Here is a 22,175-nt window from a genome sequence, read left to right as displayed (position 1 = left end):
CGGCCACAGTGGCACCGCCTCCTGCTCTTTATCAAGATTCAAAGATTTGTAGGAAGGAAGAAATGGAAAAACACACACACACACACACACACACACACACACACACACACACACACACACACTGTCTGACAACAGGAGCTGTTTTTGTTTCAATCCTGAAGTTCGGTTTTCGAAGACAAAGGCCTTCTTTAGAACAATCCCACACATAAAAACACACTCGGTTGCTTTATTTTGCACAAAGATCCCTCCGGCATCCCGTCGGCGAGCAACTTCAGACTCAAACTTCAGATTTTACGTCCCATTAGCGTTTATAAATGTCCAAAATAAAAAGGTCCTTATTGTCACATTATTGTAGAGCTGAAACGATACAATCAACATAAAACAAATCCCCAGATATTCTGTAAACCGCTGAATGTTCGCAGTCGTTTCAGTGAAGATTTGACTGTTTTTGTCTCATAAGACAGTAAATTAAATATATTTGGGCTCTAAGACGTCAACTTTGTCTTTAGGAAACTGTGATTGTTGAAGATAAATAATAGATTAAAAAGAAAACAACCTGCAGAGTAATCAGTAATATGCTATAATATGTATAATATCTCTACTAATACACAGTATTACAGTGTGTTTGTGTTTATGGTCCCTATAGGAGCTGCAGCCAACTTCAGCTGCTTCAGCTCATCATTTCATGCATCATCTGTACCCATTAATGAGCTTTATTTTCATTTTATACCTATACTTTTATATATATATGTGTCCTGCAACAGTACTTTAAAGGTTACTGTAGTGTGCCAGTAAGTCACTTCTGGACTTGAGAGTGAAATTAAATCAATTTAAGCACCAGAATTTGATTTTAATGTCACATTGTTGTGCTTTTCCACCTCAAACTGTATCAGTGTAACGTCCCAATGACACTACTAAACATACTTTAGTCGTTTATAGAGACAATACGGTAGTTTGTGCCTCCTGTAACACTACTCTGACACTTACACAGACAGTATCACCGCCTGTCTGAGTGCTCACTGTGATCTTATGACACTTTAAAGGCGCATTTGAATCTAACTTTGGAGTTTTAATGGCAGCTGCAGGTGTCAATAATCCCTAAACAGTGACTCTCAGGTGTCTTTTTATTTCTGATACCTGTCTTACGCTGCTGAAAGTCACTCAACTGTCAGTCAGACAGGAGGATAAAGTGTCTCACCTCTCCAGGCGTCCCCCCCAGAGGCATCTTCTGCCAGGGATCCGCCAGCTGAGCCAGAGGCATCTTGTCCTTTCTTCTACTTTCTTCTTTTAATTCCTCTTTTCTGCCCCCGGTTGTGTGTCGTCCCTCCCTCGGTCGACACTTTGAGTCCAACCCTCTTCTTTCTCCCTCTTCTCTCACCCCTCACCTCTTTTTTTTTTTTTTTTTTTTTTTTTAATCTTTTCTTTAAGTTGCTTATTTAAAAATAAAAATAAAAAATGTTCAACAGCTAGTTCCGTTGTTCTGTCTTCCTCTCAGAGAACCGAACCGCCGCGGAGCTCACCGACCGACCGAGCCGAGCACAGCCGAGCGAACACCTTCTAATTCCGGATCTGCTGCGGCGCTGAGACCGCCCCTTCCTCCGGAGAGACAAACATGAGAGAGAGCAGCGAGGAGGAGGAGAGGAGGAGGAGGAGAGGAGGAGGACGCCCTTTTTCGGAAATTGATTGACTCAACACACATACACAGTTATCTCTCAATCTCTCTCTCTCTCTCTCTCTCTCACTTCCGTTGTTTCCCAATATGGCGGCCGGTGTCGGCTTACCTGTCCGTCAGACCGCCGCGTCACCGCCGCGTCACGACAGGAGGCGGCGTCCTTAGGTAATAAAGAAAGTAAATTTATATTAAAGTCTTTATTCTGTTTTTATTTATGGGGCACACGCGATGATAAATAAATAAAAAAGTAAATAAGCATTAAAAATAAGAAAGAAAAGTATTTAATTAATTAAAAATAAGTTCTGTTACTCGATGTCCTATAATATAATATAATAATATAAACTTTAATGTTTAATTATTTTTAACTTTCTACATTTTTACACACATATCTTTACTTTATACTTTCATAAACAGCCGTTTTACTTTAGTTTTAATGCATTTAAAGGGAAATTATCAGTTTAAAAATGTCACTTTTGGATTACCTCAACACTAAATACGCGAATAAAGTCAATAAATATCAATAATGAGTATCGATCTGAGTGTAATCTATAAAACAGAACAGTTATTAGTATATTAAAAGACACTGATGTATTTTTAACTTGTAATCTGTTAACTAATCCTCATTGTTATCTAAATTATAATCTGATTGTGTTTGTTTTTCCTGTAACTGTAATGGATTACAATTAGCCTACTTTTTTTTTAAAACATCCTGAACACGTAACGTTTGCGTCATTGCGCGCCTTCCCGACGTCAGACTGACTGACGTAACGTGACGAAACCGACGTAAAGAAGACACAAGAGAAGAATAATCTTTAAGTTTTATACTCTGAGTACATAATGTGTGTACTTTTACCGCCTCAACACAGCAGTGGGGGGAAGTAACTAAGTACATTTGTACTCTTTACTGTTATCTGACAGCTTTACTTTACATTTCCACACAAAACATATGAAGAACTTGTAAATTATGATCATTTGTTATAAATTAAACTACATTACATCAGAAACTTTAAGTCACTGTCTCAATTGGTCGATTAAAACTTAATTTGAAACTATTTTGATAATATTTTAACTCATTTTTCTTGTTAAAAAAGATTTGAAGATTTGCTTTTATTTTGAAATATTTTAATAATTTTAATGTTTTTGTAATAACTTTAGACTATAGTTGTATTTTTTTGATCTCTACTAAAAACTATCTTTAAGTATTGATATAATAATTATTTAAAGTACTTTCTACTTCCACTTCCACGACATAGATTAAGATTTTACATATAAAAACACAGTTTAAAGTTCTAACTGCTGGACTGACTTTAACATAAGTGCCTCAGTGTTTCTTCCACCCTTGATAAAACCCACTTTTATTTTGTTTGCACAAGTTATCTGTTATTTTACTGCTCTGGTGTGAGTGAGGCTCAGCTTTGTTTTGAGTGCCATACAAATTAATGATTACAAACCGTAATTCACTGTGTGTTCTTACAGGTTTTTGGGAGGATTTTCATGAACTATAAGTTTAAATTATTACAGTGACAACTCAACACACTAATGTTTGGTTGCCATGACTGTCAATAAATAACAATAAGTTGATTTTACAACCTGGCAGTGACATCTAGTGGTCAGCGGTGTAATGTGACACTTAAAATACAACTTCATTGAGAATGTTAATTAAAAGTATGTCAGTATAATGAGGATAATGTCTGTTGTAGTATTATATATATTTTATTAGATTATTCTCACTCATTTGTGTAAAAGCAGGATTTCTCTGCTGTAGTTTGTTGAGGTGGAGCTCATTTTAAGACTGCAACTAATTATTTTCTCCATGAATCCACTGATTGTGCAGTTTGTAAAAACTCTTAAAATAAGTCAGAAATGTCGTCAGAATTACCCAGAATCCAAAGTGGCGGCCTTCATAAAGCCCGTTTCTGTCCAAACCTTACAATTATTACATATAAATTAAAATAATTCAAAAGAAAAAGTAGGAAATCTTCAGTTTGACGACTGTACATGTAACTAAACATTAGCATGAAGATAAAATAATTTATTTAATGAATCTACTTCCTCCACACAGGAAGAAACAACCGTTTTCAGGTTAATTATCTGATATTTTTAGTGGTTGATTTGATCTTAAAAATCATAAAACATGACGATTAAAATGGCAAAACACACAAACACACAGTCTTTATCTTCCTGCTTTCTGTATGCATTTATTTTACAGCCCAACAGTCTTTCAGTTCAACACACACACACAGAAATAAAGCTTTATATATCTGTACAACTTCAGGCTCAGTGACAGTAAACGTAGAAAGGTACGGAAAGGAGGAAAAATCAAGTCAGTGCTGTTGTAGCTCCAGATTTTAAATGCATCTTTACATAATTAAGTGTTCTGTTAATAACATATTGTAGTGTATCCATCCAACAGCAGAGGAGAGTTGTTCTAGTGTGCACAGTCAGGTAGGCAGAGATTATCTGGACAGGTAAAGTGCTCCAGTGTAGGCGATGGAAAGGTGAAGCAGCAGGTGAGAAACGTTCCTGGAAGTCACTCTGGATAAAACTGGATGTTAAATATTTACTTTAGAGCTTTAATTCACTGTATAAATATTTCATATAATCCTCATAAAGGTAAATTCCTACACCTCAAACATACATGTAACCAGGGGTAGAAGTAGTACTCTTTAGCTTCTACTTAAAAACACCAATAAAAAGGAGCTTTTATTTTGCGTTGATTCTGGCACCCCCTGTGGACAAAAGGTGGTAGTGTCTGCCGCCTCGTTTCATTGATTTCAAGGGGAATCCGACCCGGTTAAGAACACACACTCACATGAAGAATAACTACATAGAAACAGCTAATCTGCTCTCTGCTGTTTGTTTATGTAGGTCCTACAGAGGCGTCGGTATTAAACTGTTTCATAAGCAGGTAAAAACTCCTTGTAGTAGGCGATAAGCATCAATATGGACTTTAACCATAAGTATTACTGGATTATAATCACTTTAATGTTCCAGATGGTAACTGATGTTTAATTCATGATGTTTATTGTGAATATTTTGTATTAATAGTCTCATTCTGTAATAAATAAATAATTTAATCAAATAAATGTGGAGTAAAAAGAATAATATTTCCCTCCGAAACTATAAAGTAGAATTACTCAATTGTACTTGAGTAAATGTATTTTCCAGCACTGCTTCAAAAATCACATAATCCCAGCTTTCTGACACCAAACATACTGAATCTGTTTGTGCTGTCTAAAATAATTTAAACTAAAAGAGATCTTTGCTTTAAGAGAGACTGACTTTCAAAAGTGTTTCAAACTGTAAAAAAAAAATGCAACTAAAAAGCAGAGGAAGTTGTAACAGAAGAGTCCTACGAGGGAGAGGAACCCTACGTTTTGTGCGTATACAGTTCAACCCTGCAACATTTTTAAAACCTGTTAACTACAGGATTCACATCTCATTATTAAACGGCAGCAGCACACAGCGGCTGGATGACAACGACACCCACAGAGGGGTCAGATGTGCAGCAGAACAAAGAATAAATCTTAAAACTTCTATATAAAACTATAAAATAAATAACACTGACAGGTTGCAGGTTGAGTCCCATTAAGGTGCTGGAATGCTGAGATCTAAAACTCGAAGGAAATGGCTGCTTTTAGGTTATTTCTTTCAAAAGTGAGGGAGTCAGTGAGGATGAAGGACTCTACTTTTGATGAAGGTCGGTGTGTATCTGTATTTAGAGTGTGCGAGTCTAGCTAACGGACTTGAGCGTGACCCAGGGGTTGGTCCCACGGACCTCCAGCGGCGGGTTGTTGTGGAAGATGTGGTTGCACAGCTCCTCCAGCGGCGGCTCTGGATCGGACGTCGCGAACTGGGCGGCGTCCTCCACCTCCTTACGGATCGCCACGTCGATTTCCTGACAGGACGGAGAGGAAGCGCGTTAATCTCTAAAAAGCTCCACAACAACAAAGTGATATTGTTTAAGCTCAAAATCCCATCAAGTGCTGAGAACGGAGGTCTCCTTTATCCAAATGAAGGTTGGAAGAATAGAGGGAGCTGCAGTCGTAGTAGATCACATTAATGAATATATTAAAGCTATAGATCTTCCTAAATGTTACACACTGGACCTTTAATGCCGCTTGAACTCCTTTAAGACACGGAGGGTTGAAAGAAACGATATGAGCTCAGATATAAAGAGTATATATATAAATGTGTAGGTGCCTCTGTGGTGCAGCGTTTCCATTTAGGTCAGGTTTGACTCCTCTACCTCCTCCACCTTTACTGAAGAACACGACGACTATTTCTCAACTTCCTCTATCGACTCAGATTTTCTGAGGAACTTCTGATGGGGCTTTCAGACCCGGCGAGCGTTACAGTTTCCACCAGCGTCAGCTAAAACTCCAGGCTCAGTTTTAGTGGCGACCTAGATAGCTGAGCAGGTTTTAACATCGTACAAAGTGACGTTAAAAAAAAATCCTCTACATTAAACTCTTTGCAGTCAAATGATGCCAACGAATCCACGTCATAAAACTCACTGCAGGTCGTCTGCGCTCACCTTGAACTCCTCTATCGACGCCATGTTGTTGCTGAGCATGCGCTCCTTCAGCATGGAGATGGGGTCACTCTTGCTGCGCACTTCCTGAATCTCCTCCCGAGTGCGGTAGCTACAGGAAGTTACAGCAAAAGTTAGAACATCATAAGCAGGTGTCGGAGCGGCAGGAGGTCGCGGTGTTAAAAAAACGTTACTCACCTGACGCCTGGGTCACTCATGCTGTGTCCATGGTAACGGTAGGTCTGCAGCTCCATTATAATGGGACCCTGAAACACACAGTTCATTCAAACGGCTGCGGACGCTCCAGAATTAGATCTTTATATTTCAAGCTTGTGCTTCACACTTCTCCAGCGCAAAAGCTTTTAAAAACACCCAATAATAAGTGCTGAGAACAGCAGTTAAAAGATTGGACAACGTGTGATACAAATTTTGTCCCAACTAGAGAGAAAAGTTCACCTAGAAACCCAGATTGTTGGTCAACTCGTCCATGGTATACATACATAGCGGAGAGGCTCAGGAGTGGCTGTGGGATCTTATAACTGAACTATGAGCAGAACAAACACTTTCACTTTCTCTGACAGTGGAAACTGCTTCTTCACATCATCACAGACCAAGAAAGGCATTAATAACGTAAGGTAGACTAAAACATGACTCATGGAGCAGATTTGAGAGACTCTGAATCAGGTACAATTTCTGATTTTAACTCTTCAAGTTGTTTCTCTGCACACAGAGCAGCTCAGCTCACCTTCCCAGATCTGCAGTGGTCGGCAGCAAACTTTGTGGCCTCTCTGACACACAGGACGTCCATCCCATCCACCTACGACACAAGAAACAGAAAACAGCAGCAACATTAATACGGTCGGCATTAAGCCTCACAACAAACAGCTGCTACAGCTTTAAACACAAAAAAACAAACATTTAAAAAGGGATAATAACTCATTGATCCTCAGCTGTTTGTGTGCAGTATCATACATGAGCATCAGACAGCTGTATGAATGCTCACACCTGCAACTGCCAGGACGGACCGTCAGTCTCCTCCTGTTATAGTCTAGGTCCATACAGGCCAGCTGCAGCGTACGGCCATCAGACACACTGCAGCTACCGCCCAAGACCCCGATGTGTAACCAAGTGTGAGGTCAACATCGACATCACAACGGATTAAAAACAGCGTTTTGTGACTATGTTTGTGTCTCACTCTGATTCCCGGTACAAAGTCTCCTCTCTTGTAGTAGTCGGTGCTGGCTGAAGCTCTCTCCATCGACGTCCCCATACCGTACTGGTTGTTCTCGCAGATGAAGATGCACGGCAGCTTCCACAGGGCGGCCATGTTGAACGACTCGAACAGCTGGCCCTGATTGGATCAGAGAGGAAGGGAGAAGGTAAGGGTTGAGCGAACGTCTTCATATCGATGTTTTAAAACTTGGTGTGATATTTACCTGATTGGCAGCTCCGTCTCCGTAGAGTGTGACACACACCTGGTCGTTGCCTTGGTACTGGCAGGCGAGAGCGATGCCGGCTCCTAAAGGCACCTGAACAATTCACAGCCGAGTTACATTTAACAGCACTAGAAAACATTTTAATGGAGTCTTAAAAGCTGGATTTATAAACGACTTCATGCTGATTATTTGTGCTCACCTGAGCTCCCACGATGCCGTTTCCTCCGTAGAAACGTGGAGCGTACATGTGCATTGAACCCCCTTTGCCTTTGGCCACGCCGCCCTTACGACCTGAGGAGGAATGAAGATGAGTGAAGGCAGTGCAGCAATTCATCAGCACAGTTTTACATTTTGAAACCGCTCTCTTTCTCACCCGTGAGTTCAGCCAGGATCTCTTTGACGGACACGCCGCGGGTGTACGTGTATCCGTGGGCGCGGTAGGCGGTGATCAGGTGATCAGAGGGGTTGATGGCGGCCTCGATGCCTGCTGCACAAGCTTCCTGCAGGAGGAGACAAACCTTAGAATGAGCAGGTTTCATTTTAAATATGTTACTTGTAGTTCTTACTAGTGTTTTATAACCACATTCGCTCTGTTGCGTGCTAAAGAGATTGTTCAGGTAAATAAAAGGTTGTATAAAACAGTTAAAGCACAGGTAAACGTCCAGTGATTCTCATATGGAGACTGCCATCTGTCCATCCTCACCTGTCCGTCATACAGGTGACAGAAACCTCTGATGATCTTCTGTTTGTACAGCTGATCGGCTTTGAGCTCCATGCGCCTCACCGTCTGCATGATGCGGTAATACTGCAGGCCCTGCTCCCGAGTCAGCTCGGCCTTCAGCGGAGGACCCTCCTCCAGACGGTGCACGTCGCATTTCTACCGGCCAGAAACCGATCGGTTAACGGCAGTTTGATGGAACAAAAATATATTCTGTGCAGGTTTTAAGTTTCCTTTCTTCTACTTTTCTAGATTTTTGTTTCGACCCACCTTGATGTCAAAGGACGCCTGAGGGGTGAAGTCAGCGAAGGAGCGGGAAACCACAACTCTGGCACCCTGGTGACCAAAAACACACAAACATGGGTTAATTAAAAACACACCGCTCATGATTACTGACACAAACAATAAGGAGTCTTCCACACGGACATCACGGGGGCTGCCCTCCTCTCCTCTGCAGACGGAGGGCCTACAGGTGTCGGGGGGGATCTGGTTTTAGGTCTTGTGATTCATCCTAACACAACTACTGTACAGCTGTTTGAGTGGAGGTCAGTAACCGGGTGGGAGAATAACATTCACTCCACCAACAACGGGCTGGTTCTGGAAAAATGAAGAGTAAGTCATCAGTTTACCAGCTCAGAAGTAGGGATGCACCGATACCGAGTGCCGACACGAGAACTTAAAGCCTTTAATTTGTGTTGATTAATGGCGCCCCATGTGGACAAGAGTGGTAGTGCCAATTGATTTCAATGGGAATCTCGTGGTAGACACAGTCAGCCTTCTCTTTGATGGTCTTGTTTACATACGTCATAGAGAGGCATCAGTATGAAGTCAGGATGGTTTAATAAAACCATTAAAGTTCTAATAATGACTTTTAAAAAACAGGTTTTATTTCCACTGACTAACAAATTAAATGTTGAGTAGTTTTCTGATTACAGTTAACGAGTACACGAGCGCAGTGTCGGACCTGACACGGACATCGGAGCATCCCTACTCAGGAGTCGACATCTGTGGGTACAATGAATGATTAAAATACACAATGTGGGAATCTGAGGAACATTACTGCTCAGTTTCATATTAAAAAAAAATATATATTATAAACTCATAATTCTGAGCCAACTAACAGAAGTGATTTACATTTTTAGACAAAGTTCATTCAAAGCAACACAGCCAACAAGATTATCCTGATAATGTAATCTGTTCTTCCACAAGTCTGACGTTATAGCAACATTAAAGTATTATTGGGTCAGACAAAACAAGTAAAGTGTTTGCTCGAGCAAGCGGAAGTTGTGAGGGATTTCTAACTTTAATAATAGGTTAAATAATTAATAAGGAAAACAAGACAAAGTGTGTGAAGTTAATGGTTAGTGACAGACGATCCATGAAACGATAAATGTGGGTGCTTGAAAGACGACAGACCTCTTCGGTCACCTGTGCTTTATTTTCTTATTTAAACCCACAACTTCCTTATTTCATATCTTCAGTTAATGATTTCAAAACATTTTAAAAAGGGGGAAAAAATGCATAAAAGCCACTTTAATGTGGAGTCCAGTTTCCCACCCCGGTTAGTGATCAGGCAGACATGGAGGATGCTACACGTGTTCTTACTGGTCTGTCTAGCTGGTCGCTCTGGGCGCTAACTAACTCTGCAGCCGATGCTCTAGCACTGACTGGAGGTGGTTTAGGTGGTTGCCGCGGAGTCGCTGCCAAGGCGGGCGCCGCCGGTGAGGTTACATTGACGTACTCTGACAGGTCAATCAGCAACTGGGGGGGGAACACAGGAGCCAACCAATCAGACCAGAGCAGCTCTACACAGTGTACAGGTGAGGCGACGTCTACAGGTGAGGAGACAGAAGCAGCGGCTAAAAATGGAGACACAGACGATGACTTCTGACTTCTAGGAGGAGAAAATAAGGAGTAACACGCTGGGGGGGGGGACATCAGCCCAACAGTGTCTACACTGAACCTGATATTTAAAAAAATTGGCACAACATTTTAAATAATGACAATTTATACTGAATAAAACGTGTCAACCACTACAGATTTTGCCCCGATGTTTGATACAGTTACTGTAGTTTTCTGGATGAATAAGAGGAAGTGCAATGACTTGTCGGGTATCTGATTCAGTCATTTACGGGTTATTTTAATCAGAAAAACTGTTAATTATCAGCCAATTTCTGCCGTAATCTAAATGTAAATTGTTGTACTTTCCTCAACCTTTTTAGAAAACTAAGACAAAAGCATGAAAACTGATTTTCAGGCCAATCTAAAGTTATTTGTTGCATCTCGGAGACGTTCGTTTTAATAGTACGCCGGTTGCCTGGACAACGTGGGCTGTTCTCATTAAACAGGTAACAGAGAGAAAGTTAATTTATTTAAAAACTTATGCTGAGAGAGTTTGTTTGCTACCAAGGAAGCTCCAACAGCTGATAAATGTTGTGCCAATGAGAAATATCGCTGTGCTACCACTGAGCTGTAAATTATAATCAACAAACATCATGAACAGAAAACAACTAAAAACACAATATTGATGTTTTTCAATGAAATTCAAAGAAATAAAAAAGGTAAACTTGAACTAAACACAGTGAACAGTTTGGATTGAGAGGTTGCATTCTAGGTAAGATGAACATTAATGGAAGATTTCCTTTATTAGCTCTTATTTCTTCCTACTTTCAGAAGCACTCGAGGAGCTTCTGGGGTTTGAACGTCACTGCAGAGGGAAGGAAGCGTAGGAACCGGGCCTACAGACAAACATCAGCTTACCTCGGACACTGTTTGGGCTCCCTAGGGTTCAGGCGAGGGGGACAAAAGGGGGGGAGAGGAGGGAGAGAAGCAAGACATAAATAGGGATTGTTGACTGTGTGTGAGCGATTGAATGAAGAGGGAGAGGAAGCCGGAGGGAGAGAACGAAAGCAAAAGATAAAGCCGTACAACAGCAGAGTTCCTACAGTCCGATAACGCCAACAGTAGAAATTAATATAACGTGTAGATTGAGGTCAGATTTATAATCCAGAGGACTGTAGGATCCCTGCACACACACACACACACACACACACACACACACAGAATAAAGACGCACTGATGTGTTTTTTAATTGAAACCTTTTTACATGTGTTGGTCAACTGATTGTCACATTAATCGGTTAAAAGTTGTGGACGTTTTAGAGCAACTAGAGAAATAAAAAAAACAGCTTCTTAAATGTTTACTTGTATCACAGCAGAGTCTCACTGAGGATGAGGATGAGGCCGTATCATCATCATCTTCCTCAGATTGGGTTAAATTAAAGATTTGGAGCAAGCTGTTTTGTCTAATGGATGGAGACTTTAAGACAATCAGAGATCAATATTTACTTGGAAAAGCCCCAAAATGAAGATATTTTAACTCAAACACACATTTATTATAATAAATATTTAAAAAAAAAAGTCCACTGTGGAGAATCAGAAACATTATAAACCCGATATTAATCAGAACCGATCACATCAGCGCGTCCTAATCAATACAGGAGGAAGACAGACCTCCACAAGTCAATCAATCAATCAATAAATCAATAAATAAATAAATAAATCAAACATTATCAATAAATAAATAAACAAACATTAATCTGAAGACAACGTGCAAACAGTCCCCATAGCAACAGAGCTAGCCGCTGTGGCTAACGTGCTCACAAGGTCAGCCCCAAGCCAAACACAACCAGGCTAGCTAGCAGGTTAGCATCGGGTCGGAACCGGGCCCCCCCCACACACACACACACACACAGCTCGACGTAAAGCCCCCGAACCACTCACCACAGTCCGGCCCGTGATCCGACAGAGCGCGTTAGAGATGATAGCTAACATCGTTTTCATGCTAGTGACCGACGACCCGCTCTGCACGGATTATAACGGCGGTCCGCGGGAGGAACGAGTCCGCGGGGAAACGAGCGAACGTTGGTTCCGCACCGGGTTTTTATAGCGGGAAGAAATTCTAATTTAACATTTAATTACGCAAAACTACGAAAGCCCCAAAGGTCCATGCGTTCATACATTTTATTTCCTGCGTTTTCCCGAGATAACGGGATAATTTCGAGATAACGACACTTTGTTTTTCCCGAGATAACGACACTTTGTTTTTCCCGAGATAACGATATAATTAATTAGAGATCTGGAGATAATGACTGTGATGTGAAAGGTCTGCTGTCCGATGGGTTTCTTAAACACTACTGTGCGTTTATGCTTTCTATACTAGATTAGTTAGATCTCCAATTAATTACATCGCTATCTCGAGAAAATGAATTTAACTCGTTATCACGGGAAAACAGAGGACATAAAATGTATGAATGCATGGACCTTTAGGGCTTCTGTACGAAACAACACAAAAAAAAAGCGTTAAACATTTTAAAATAACCTGAAAAGATTAGAAATAAATTAAGATATTTAACAGTAAAAAGCAGCCCGTGTCAGTTATTTAAACAGTAATGCAGATAAAAGGAAGGTTGTTAATTTAGACTAATTAATGAGTTAGAGGCAGATTACAGATTACAGGCAAACTTTAATTCACAATATGAAATAGTGTAAAGTTCACATTCCTGTAATACAGCAGGAATATATATTTGGTATCATAAATGTAGATTTGTGCTGCATACTTAAAGCTACACAGTGGAATTTCTGCCTTTATAGTTTTAATTAGTATTATTAATTAGCCCTTGTAATAATATAAATCATTACATATAAACACTTTGTTTCTCAGAGGCTCTTTTTATGAACTGGACTTTATTTACTGTGCACTAAAGGCATCTCAGAACATGTTAGTTTATTATATTCAACTCAGAACACAACTATTTGGAATAAAGATAAAATCAAATGATATGTAAACATTTTGGTATTTATCTTTTATTTTTATACCAGACTGTGAAGGGTCGGGGTCCAAAAGTGACAAAGGAAATACATAAATATGCTTATATATGAGAATGATGAATACAAAACTATATTTTGTCAAAATATTATTAATAAAAATTATTTAATACACAAATTTATTCTCAGTTATTTCTATATTTATGTATTTGTATATGTTCACATCTCCTTTATAATAATGAGGGATGATGTCACACAGATAAGTGAAGGTCTTTCCGTTTTAGACCCACCAATGATCACTTGTATCAAACATAATAAAACACACAAACAACTGTAACGTCATAAATAAGAATTCATTTATTGCATTTGAGTAAATATACAATTTAAAGCCAGAAGAAATGACCCCCTCCCCCCCTTCTCGCAGCAGCCTGACACATTCAGAATATAAAAGTGAAGAGTTTTGCCTCATTTTCACCAGTCCAACCACGACTGCTGAGAATCTGTAAACGCTGACGAAGTAACTGTTACAGTGAAATAAAGAATAGAATGATAATATATAATATAAAATATAAAATAAATGAATTTAAAAAATAATAAATGTTGCATTGTAGGAGCTCTCCCGACACCGAAACGTAAACCACCGGAACAAATAAAGTAACCGGAACCAGGCCACCATGTGGGTTGTGTGAAATGAACAAAGCGTGATATAAACAGGATTTATGCTGCGTTAACTGCATTCATTCTCCTCCACCGACCTCCAACACACACACACACACACATACAATCACACACGTTGCTTTCAGTTCTCCACAGTCTGATTAAAGTGTCTCTTCCCGTCCAGGTACAGCATCGACTCTGTCAGACAAACACAAAAAACACCAGCAGGTAAACCGACCACTCTCAATTTAAAAGAGTCTGTTTGGACTTTTTCTGTTCATGGTGATTTAAAGTTATGCAGAACGAGAGGTCATCAGTTAAACATCTTACGAGTTCAGGGATTTCTAAATGCAAAGTGGTTGTTTGAGCAGATTCCAACACACGTCTTACCTGAAACGATGCACTTTGATGCACAGAGCTATTTAAAATACTGAAAACAGACGTCCAGGGAAGTGTTCTAGGACCGTGTTTACAATCACACAGCCTCCGTATGTCTTTGGATTGGTTCTACAATGCAGGTTTTTTAAACTCTCTAATTGTTTCCACCCAGTTTTAGCAACAAAAGCTGGGAGAAAGTCTAGAAACTGGCTTTGTGAGTGTAGTCAAAGTCCAGTACAGTACGAATGAATGAGCTCACCTCCGTATGTATTTGGAATAATGTTGGGGACGTCGCGGTCGGATACGAAGGTGAAGTGGAAGACGTTGGTGGTGTTGTGCTGGCGAGTCAGCGGATCAAACACCTCGCTGTGAACTCTGACCTGGATGTGCTTCCCCTGTGTGTAACACACCTGAAACACACATTATGGTAACATAGCATATGTAAGGACGTTAGGAAGGATTCATATTTGTAATGTTCAAGAAGTCAAAGCTGCATTAATGGATTTTTTTGGCTTTTGGCAGCAGAACAACCAACATTTAATCACCTTATGAAGTTAATATGTTAACAGACAGACACAGAACAACACAATAATCCTCTCTCTTAGCTCTGTTTGTGGTCTCTATCACCTCCTGAGGGAAATATCTCGCTCATTAGCTGCTAAATGCTCCACTATGTTCACCAGTTGGTCTCTAACTGTGTCAGTCTGCTGTTTGCGGTTGTTGATGGAAACAAGGATGGAGAAGAAACTGAATACAAAAACATTTAACTGGTTATTGTTATCCCACAGACTCTCTGACCTGTGATGAGAGCAGCAGCAGGGAGCCGATCTCCACGGGTTTCTGGAAGAGGATATCATCAACAGCCACCAGACTCGGCCGACATCCTCTGCGGCACACCGTGGGGGGGACGACACACAGTTTAACATCCAACCAATATTCTGCTTAAACACGATGCTCTTTCTTTCTTCATAAGCTCTCACCCGTAGGAGCAGGCGTTGGCCCAGCCCAACTCGTAGGCTTTCCTCATCAGAAAACCTCCAAATATCCTGTTGAAGATGTTCCTCTCCTGCTCAACACACACACAGACAGATAGAAACGGTTTGAAGTTACAGATGAGATTAACGATAGATTGCAGTCAGCTTCTCCCGGTTAGGATTCCTTCAGTGTTCATGGTTCAGGAGGTTTCTACCGGGAGCCCAATGATCCACAGAGGTCTCCTCCTCTCCAACACAAACAGACCCGCTGATTAAAACCACTAAACACACTGAATAAAGCAGTTCCACCTTAAACACACTGAATAAAGCAGTTCCACCTTAACAATCACTGCTTCTCCCACGCTGTTGGACAGACAAAGGACGTCCCGGAGGGGCTGCGAGCCGAGCTGCTGCTAACGTTAGCTCAGCTTGTTTCTCTGATAACTTAAGATCCAGACGTCCGATGACTAAAATCCTTAAAGAGTTAAAAAGCACCAAGATCTAAACAGTGGATGGTAACAATGTGGCTTCAGACTGGATCAACAGTCAATGTATGACAGCTTCTGGCAGACAACCACAACGCTGACGCAGGCACAAAGGGGATATGACGCCATCGACAGGCGACCGGTGAAACGCAGCGTTACCTGAATAAAATTATAGATTTCTCTGAGTTTGAACTTTGTTGGAAACATTTTAGATAATGTAAGAACTCAACTACATATAGGACATAAAGCCAGAGTTTATACACATTTTAATGCAGAAATATTTTATCTTTAAGTGTTGATTGATGCATCAAGCCTCAAACAGCCTCTCACCTGAGGGTGGCAGATCTCCAGTCCTTTCAGTTTGGCATCTTCCATCCACACCGAGTTTGGAGGCAGAACTCTGCTGCGGAAACTAACCGTCCTTCAGGGGAAGAAGACACAAAGAATACACACAATGAACAACTTTTATAACTGTACTACAGCCTGGACACAAATGATCCTTTCAGTAGCAGGTGTAAACGGGTCAGTCATACTTTGTGTCCAGCGTGTTGAGGAACAGACTGTGTACGATCTTCCTCTCCTCGTCTGTGGGGGCCACCTTCAGCAACGACGCGGTACTGAGATCCACACGGCGGGATTTATTAGCTGGAAAACACACAAACATAATACAGTTTAAAGGCATAAAAATAACAGCGTTATGTTATCACAAACAAGGTTGTTGTCATGATCTCATACCTTCTCCTTCCTGGAAGAGTTTCTCGTCCTCTGGGCCTTCTGGCTTCAGTGGATTCACAAAAGCTGCCCTGAAATAAAGAAACAGACGGAAAGAAACAACAACCGAGGATTAAATCAACATTAGTGAAATAAAGAGAGAGAGAGTCTAAACACTGACACACTAATCTGTCGATCATAATCAATTATTATTCCTTCTGTGTGAATGTACCTCAGGCTTTATGAGTGTCCTACCTCTTGTTTTCTGGATCCCGAGCCACCATGACGAATGTAGCATCCAGAACCGGGGCGTACGCTCCATCCCGGAACTGAAACAAAAGAGTCACGTTATCAGATCCTTCCTGTTTCATTCCAGCGAATGTGTGTGTGTGTGTGTGTGTGTGTGTGTGTGTGTGTGTGTGTGTGTGTGTGTGTGTGTGTGTGTGTGTGTGGAGGCAGGGGCGAGTGTCTACCTGTGACATGTGCATCTTGGCTTCAATGGAGGTCTTTCCCACCCACGTCACATGACCGGTGAACTTGATGTCGCAGTCAGGATAGATGATGTGCTGCCTCATGTCTGTCCAACAAAGTGAGGACAGATCTTAAACTACTCAAACCTGACCACATGTGGATGTAAAGGTACGTTCAGAAACAAGCATGTTTGTAGGTAATAAATAATGTAATTATATAAAAAGTTTTTAAGGTTCTTAAACATTTTAAATGTGTTAAATCCGGATTTGTAAGTAAAGCTGTCAAATAAAAGTAGTGAAAGTACAGATTTAGTAAGTACTTTGCGTCACTGTTCAGACTCTTACCAATCTTATCCACCAGGGCGGTGACGATGGACAGAGGAGACCTCTTCAGAGCCTCGTTGTAGGTGTGAGAGTAAGAGATGAGGACTGAGGAGAGACACGAAGGGAAGAAAACGTTTGACTGTGTCGAACTTCCTGTTTTAGTTTGAACAGAAATCATCAACGTGTGTCACAGTGATACCTGCTAAACTGTCCAAGTCCTCCAGGATTCTACCAAACCTGGAAAGAGACGAGAGAGAAGTTAACCCACACACTGGTATTGATTGGTGTGTGTGTGTGTGTGTGTGTGTGTGTGTGTGTGTGTGTGTGTGTGTGTGTGTGTGTGTGTACCTGACAGTGTTGTGGAAGGTCAGGTATTTCTCTCTGAGCTGTGGTTCGGAGCCCAGAGGCAGGTGGACCTCCTGGTAGCTGTCCTTCATCCTCTTGGCCGGGAGGTCGTTTTGAGACTTCGCCAACATGGACGACAGTGACACGCGCTCCGCCATGGCCTGCTGGTGATCACTGACACACAACATCATTGGAAAGATTATTTAATATACAATTCTTACAAATTTTGGGGTATTTGTGGGCAACAGATGTGTGTTTGTCAGAGTCATTGTTTACTGATTCTTTGAAGGGCAAAGGTTACAAGAAAACTGTGAAGAAGGGGTTTTGATGTGAGACTGAGGTTTAAATCTAAATTTTGACAATTTTTATAATTTGGCCTCTTATGTAAAGAACAATTTGTACCAAAAAACATGTTAATGTTGCTCAAAAAGTGCAAAAAAATACTACTGAATTCAAAATGTTACTCGAGTAAAAGTACAGTAGCATTTATTTAAAGTAAAAAGACTGAATGGTGTTACAGTATCACTGCATCATATCATATAAGCATATTATATGTTTTTATATGTAGACAGCAACTGTAAATGTCAAATAAATGAGTAAAAGTACAATATTAATATATTTATATTCAGTGCTGGTTATAAGACACAGTAACAAAGGACCTCAGTGATCCACCAAAAGAAAATGAAACAAATATTATTGTGTTCTCTTCAGTACCTCCAGTTAGTGGAAGCTCCCACGATTTCTCTCAGCTTGTTTCGCACTGAAAAACACAGAAGATACCATCAGCTCTCCTGTGTGTGTGTGTGTGTGTGTGTGTGTGTGTGTGTGTGTGTGTGTGTGTGCGCGTGCGTAGTGGTGCACTAAAAGTTCAAGGCCATATGTTTCATACTGTCTCTGTTTCATCCAAAGCCGTGCAACCAACAAACAGACTGTTACACTTGTATGTTTCCAGCTGGAGCCTTCAGGGAAAACAGTAATAATTAATGTAATGAAGCCAAAAAGGTCGTAACTCACTTCTTAATCTCAGAGATCTTAAGCAATCGCACTTAAATTTACCAAACTGGAGTGACCTGATGATGACTTCAACAGTAAATGAATTCTCTCCTGAAGGCTGCAGCTTACTGAGGCTCAAACTGAGACAATGTGAAACAACACAGAGGAAAGAAGCAGTCGAAGGACGACAACTACTGCATCAGGAGGGGAGTCAGCTGTAACAAAAGCCACAGAGGGAAGAAGAAGAAGAAGGTTAACAGACCACCGACGAAGACGAGGTTTAGCTCTACTGTGCAGCAGGAGGAGAAATCCAACCGGCGTGAACGTTAAATCCAGACCTCCACAAAAAGGGCGGGTGACAGTAAAAAGCTGCTGTGCATGAAGTGTCAAAGAGAAGGGATGTGAGGAAACATGCATGAGGAAATTAACGTGCAATTAGAGCGAATTAGAGGGGATTTAATAGAGGTAGGAGGCGTGGAAGGATTGGTCAAGGATTTGTTCAACACACACCATTGGACACGTGTAAAAGTGGATTTCCTGTGGAGAAACAAAAACAATTAAAGTCCCCTTCCAGTCCCTTCTTGTTCCTACAGTTGGATGTTTGAGCTTCACTGAGCTGAGTTTGATATTAAAAACATGTTTCACCTCCTGAAAGTGGAAAAGTTTCTCTGTGCTCATTAAAAGTCTGATATTAATGAGCAGGATTAGTACGTTTATACATTTATACACGTGTGATGTAGAAACTTGAAGCAGGAGACATCTTATAAAACGTCTAAGTGTTCATGTACGTTCATCAAGTTATTTCTGATGTTCAGACAAGATTAAATGTGTGATTCATACGTCTATAGCAGATCTGTGCCAGGTGGGGGGGGGGTCAAACAGGAAGTATGGCTGCAGTCTTACCTTCAACCATGTCCGGCGCCTTGCCGTGCATCAACACGCCCCCTGTGCGGAAAGACCTGGTCGTCAAGGACGCGGCCGACCGCAGCAGCAGGAACCTGAAGGCCACAAGGAGTCCAGTTTCACCCCAACATCCTTTTAATCTAATTATAACCATCCAAAGGCATCGGATCTGTTTTTAATCCACCCGGCTGCCCCACAGTGAACAGCTGAGCAGGCAGACAGACAGACAGACAGACAGACAGACTCTCACTGCCTGCTGGTTAATGTGAGACTGGTGATGTTTCACTGGCAGGTAGACGTGTTTAGATTATAGACACCAGAGGAAAGTGACAGCAGTTAATCCAGATGTTCTGATGTAATAAAGAGATAAAGTACCTCGTGACTTTTACTCCATTATATTTAAAGAGAAAAACACTTTTCATGCACTTATTCTGTATTGATTTTAACACTGCACTCCTTTTTAAAGATATTATATCATATTTGTCCAAAGAAGAAGTCACTTTGGAGTTTAAATGATGTATAAAGTGTCAGGATATAACGACAAACGTAATAAACATAAAGTAATACAGAACCTCAATTCATTTAACTGTATGTATATTTAAGTTATTTATATTTAATTGTTTTGTTACACTGATTAAAGTTAAAGTTATCTGTTCACATCCCTGTCTCATCTGGATAACACACAATGATTGATTGGGTATAAAAGCTTCATACTTCAGAGAAACATATTGATCTGACAGCTAAAGAAGTTGAACTCCCATTAAAGACTTTAAAACTCCCATTAAAGACTTTAAAACTCCCATTAAAGACTTTAAAACTCCCATTAAAGACTTTAAAACTCCCATTAAAGACTTTAAAACTCCACATTTCTTCCCTTAAAGTGTGTGAATGAGTTTGTCCTGCAGCAATAATCTTCCAGACAGTGACACACACACACATTGATTCCTTTATGGATTAAAGAGACACCAGCAGTTTATAAGGATGTTTAGCTTTCCTCCATTTATCTGGTTTGTAACGATGCTAACTGTTAGCTTTGCTTCTGTAATTAATAATTCAACCTCAGTTTTTAACCCACTGACCTCGGTGAGAGCATTGCAGTGTCCGGGGTGTCACCGTTAAAGTGTCCGGGGTCCAAACGAAGCTGGTGAGCTGATTAAAAACAGAGAACAATCTCAGTTTTCCTCTTTTCAGGAGGAGTGCGGCGGCGAGGAGCAGGCAGGACGAGTTCCGGGTTCGCACTCGGCTCCGCACACTGCGTCGTGACGTCAGACGTTACGTTCTGGAGATTTTAAGATAAGATATTTCTTTATTTGTCCCACAATGGAGAAACTCCAATGTTACAGCAACAGTAACAAATAAAAACAGTCAGATAACACAAACATCAGATAACACAAACATCAGATAACACAAACATCAGATAACACAAACATCAGATAACACAAAGAGCAGATAACACAAACATCAGATAACACAAAGAGCAGCAGGAAGGAAGGACTTCTCTTTATTCAACCCTTTTGACTCCCTCAAGGAAATTGGATTTCCAGCAGCGTACAAAAGGAGAAAATAAAAGAGGTATAAAAAAATACAAACAATAAACTCTTGGCTAAATATAGAACGTAAACAATAAACTGAGCTGTTACTAGAAATGCTGCCTCTGTTATATGTAAGGTTGTTATTGCAGAATCTGATACAGGCCACTGCAAATATATGACTTTCTATAAATAATACTGTAATAATATAATATATACTGTTATAATAACGGTTTATCAACATTTTATAGATCAGTTATAAGCCATTATTTGTTGTCCCACACTTTGGGCCGTGGCTTTAAAACCACAGCATCACATCGTCTACTGGAAATGCATTTTTTACAACCTGCTCAACCAAAGTGGAAGATGACAAGTAGCCTGAGAAAACAGCTGTATGATGCCCTCTGTGACTCTGCAGGAGCTTTGTCCAGTCTGAGAATATTATGTTTTTGGACCTTAACCCAAACTTAAATGTCTGCTGCATCAATTTTGACCTTTCTTTCCTACAAATGTGTTTCTCACAAGTCCATTAACTTTGTGTAAGCGCACCACTAAAGGCCTGGAGTACCGCCGACTGGGGTCTTGGATCTGTATATTGTTTTCCACCATTGCATATGGTTGTAACAGTGATATAGCCTGTGGCCCCATCTAACCTCACTGTGGATGTGAGGGGTGGAAAATTCCACTTGTGTGACTAGTACGGGGTGTGTTTAACTACTTGTGTGCTGTTAGGGTTTAACTCGCCTTATGGGGTTTGGAGTTGCTGTTCCCAACATTTTTCCTTACAGGTGCCCTTTGATATCATTTCGTAAACTGCAGGAAGTTTGTGTAAAACGAGTGATTTGGATGGATTTTGAGCAGATAACTTTTTATGCATTTATCTGTCTGTTTTGTGTATTTTTTTTTAATCATTTCTAACAATCACACAGACTTAATAGGCTTCAGTGTTTTCTTCTCCCTGACACTTTGGCCATTGTTCTATTAGTCAATTTACTAAGTGTATATATATATATAGGACTAAATGTGTATTATTTTAATTTTTCTTACACACCTTTAAATCAAGAAGGCCTTGTGACCTCCATTAGACTCTGGCGAACCCTAGTGAGGGTCCTGACCCCCATGTTGGGAACCAGTGATAGAGCCAGGGGCCCCATCCAACCTCACTGTCTGTGAGAGGCGGAAAATTCCACTTGTGTTATACAAGTAGGTTAAATTACTTG

General features: G+C 40.6%; 3 protein-coding genes across 8 annotated transcripts in view; all 3 read right to left on the bottom strand.

Moving 5' to 3' along the window:
• Positions 1 to 1,681, bottom strand: part of LOC127359498 (ribosomal protein S6 kinase alpha-3) — a 50,863-nt gene extending 49,182 nt beyond the window's left edge. Inside the window, exon 1 of one of the 2 annotated variants that reach the window (XM_051393393.1) lies at positions 1,199 to 1,681. In XM_051393393.1, coding sequence (XP_051249353.1) covers positions 1,199 to 1,261 — 63 coding nt within the window. In that variant the 5' untranslated portion in view covers positions 1,262 to 1,681. The remainder of the gene's footprint in view (positions 1 to 1,198) is intronic. The other variant, XM_051393394.1, reaches the window with a different exon arrangement.
• Positions 1,682 to 3,844: 2,163 nt separating this feature from the next.
• On the bottom strand, positions 3,845 to 12,298 carry pdha1b (pyruvate dehydrogenase E1 subunit alpha 1b). 4 transcript variants are annotated; one of them, XM_051393422.1, is made up of 13 exons: positions 12,143 to 12,266; positions 11,121 to 11,141; positions 9,966 to 10,121; positions 8,631 to 8,696; positions 8,346 to 8,519; positions 8,016 to 8,142; positions 7,842 to 7,933; positions 7,643 to 7,735; positions 7,402 to 7,557; positions 6,952 to 7,023; positions 6,405 to 6,472; positions 6,210 to 6,318; positions 3,845 to 5,570 (listed from the first exon to the last, which is right to left on the bottom strand). In XM_051393422.1, the coding sequence occupies exons 1-13, from the start codon at positions 12,200 to 12,202 to the stop codon at positions 5,406 to 5,408; spliced, it is 1,359 nt and encodes a 452-aa protein (XP_051249382.1). In that variant the 5' UTR covers positions 12,203 to 12,266; the 3' UTR covers positions 3,845 to 5,405. The 4 variants fall into 4 exon arrangements, with proteins under 4 accessions (XP_051249382.1, XP_051249383.1, XP_051249384.1 ...); XM_051393423.1 differs by lacking the exon at positions 11,121 to 11,141 and having other exon boundaries at positions 12,143 to 12,273; XM_051393424.1 differs by lacking the exon at positions 9,966 to 10,121 and having other exon boundaries at positions 12,143 to 12,265.
• Positions 12,299 to 13,525: 1,227 nt separating this feature from the next.
• On the bottom strand, positions 13,526 to 20,680 carry acot9.1 (acyl-CoA thioesterase 9, tandem duplicate 1). 2 transcript variants are annotated; one of them, XM_051393426.1, is made up of 16 exons: positions 20,506 to 20,680; positions 19,427 to 19,521; positions 19,034 to 19,060; positions 18,245 to 18,290; positions 17,534 to 17,704; positions 17,385 to 17,422; positions 17,207 to 17,290; positions 16,865 to 16,968; positions 16,647 to 16,720; positions 16,416 to 16,483; positions 16,214 to 16,325; positions 16,011 to 16,101; positions 15,202 to 15,287; positions 15,020 to 15,107; positions 14,481 to 14,631; positions 13,526 to 14,041 (listed from the first exon to the last, which is right to left on the bottom strand). In XM_051393426.1, the coding sequence occupies exons 1-16, from the start codon at positions 20,517 to 20,519 to the stop codon at positions 13,986 to 13,988; spliced, it is 1,305 nt and encodes a 434-aa protein (XP_051249386.1). In that variant the 5' UTR covers positions 20,520 to 20,680; the 3' UTR covers positions 13,526 to 13,985. The 2 variants fall into 2 exon arrangements, with proteins under 2 accessions (XP_051249386.1, XP_051249387.1); XM_051393427.1 differs by lacking the exon at positions 19,034 to 19,060.
• Between the last annotated feature and the right edge of the window lie 1,495 nt (positions 20,681 to 22,175).

The sequence above is a fragment of the Dicentrarchus labrax genome, unplaced genomic scaffold (assembly GCF_905237075.1).
Source record: "Dicentrarchus labrax unplaced genomic scaffold, dlabrax2021, whole genome shotgun sequence".
NCBI classification, from domain to species: domain Eukaryota; kingdom Metazoa; phylum Chordata; class Actinopteri; family Moronidae; genus Dicentrarchus; species Dicentrarchus labrax.
The sequence above is the reverse complement of the archived record's forward strand: the minus strand, read 5'-3'. Positions and strand labels throughout refer to the sequence as shown.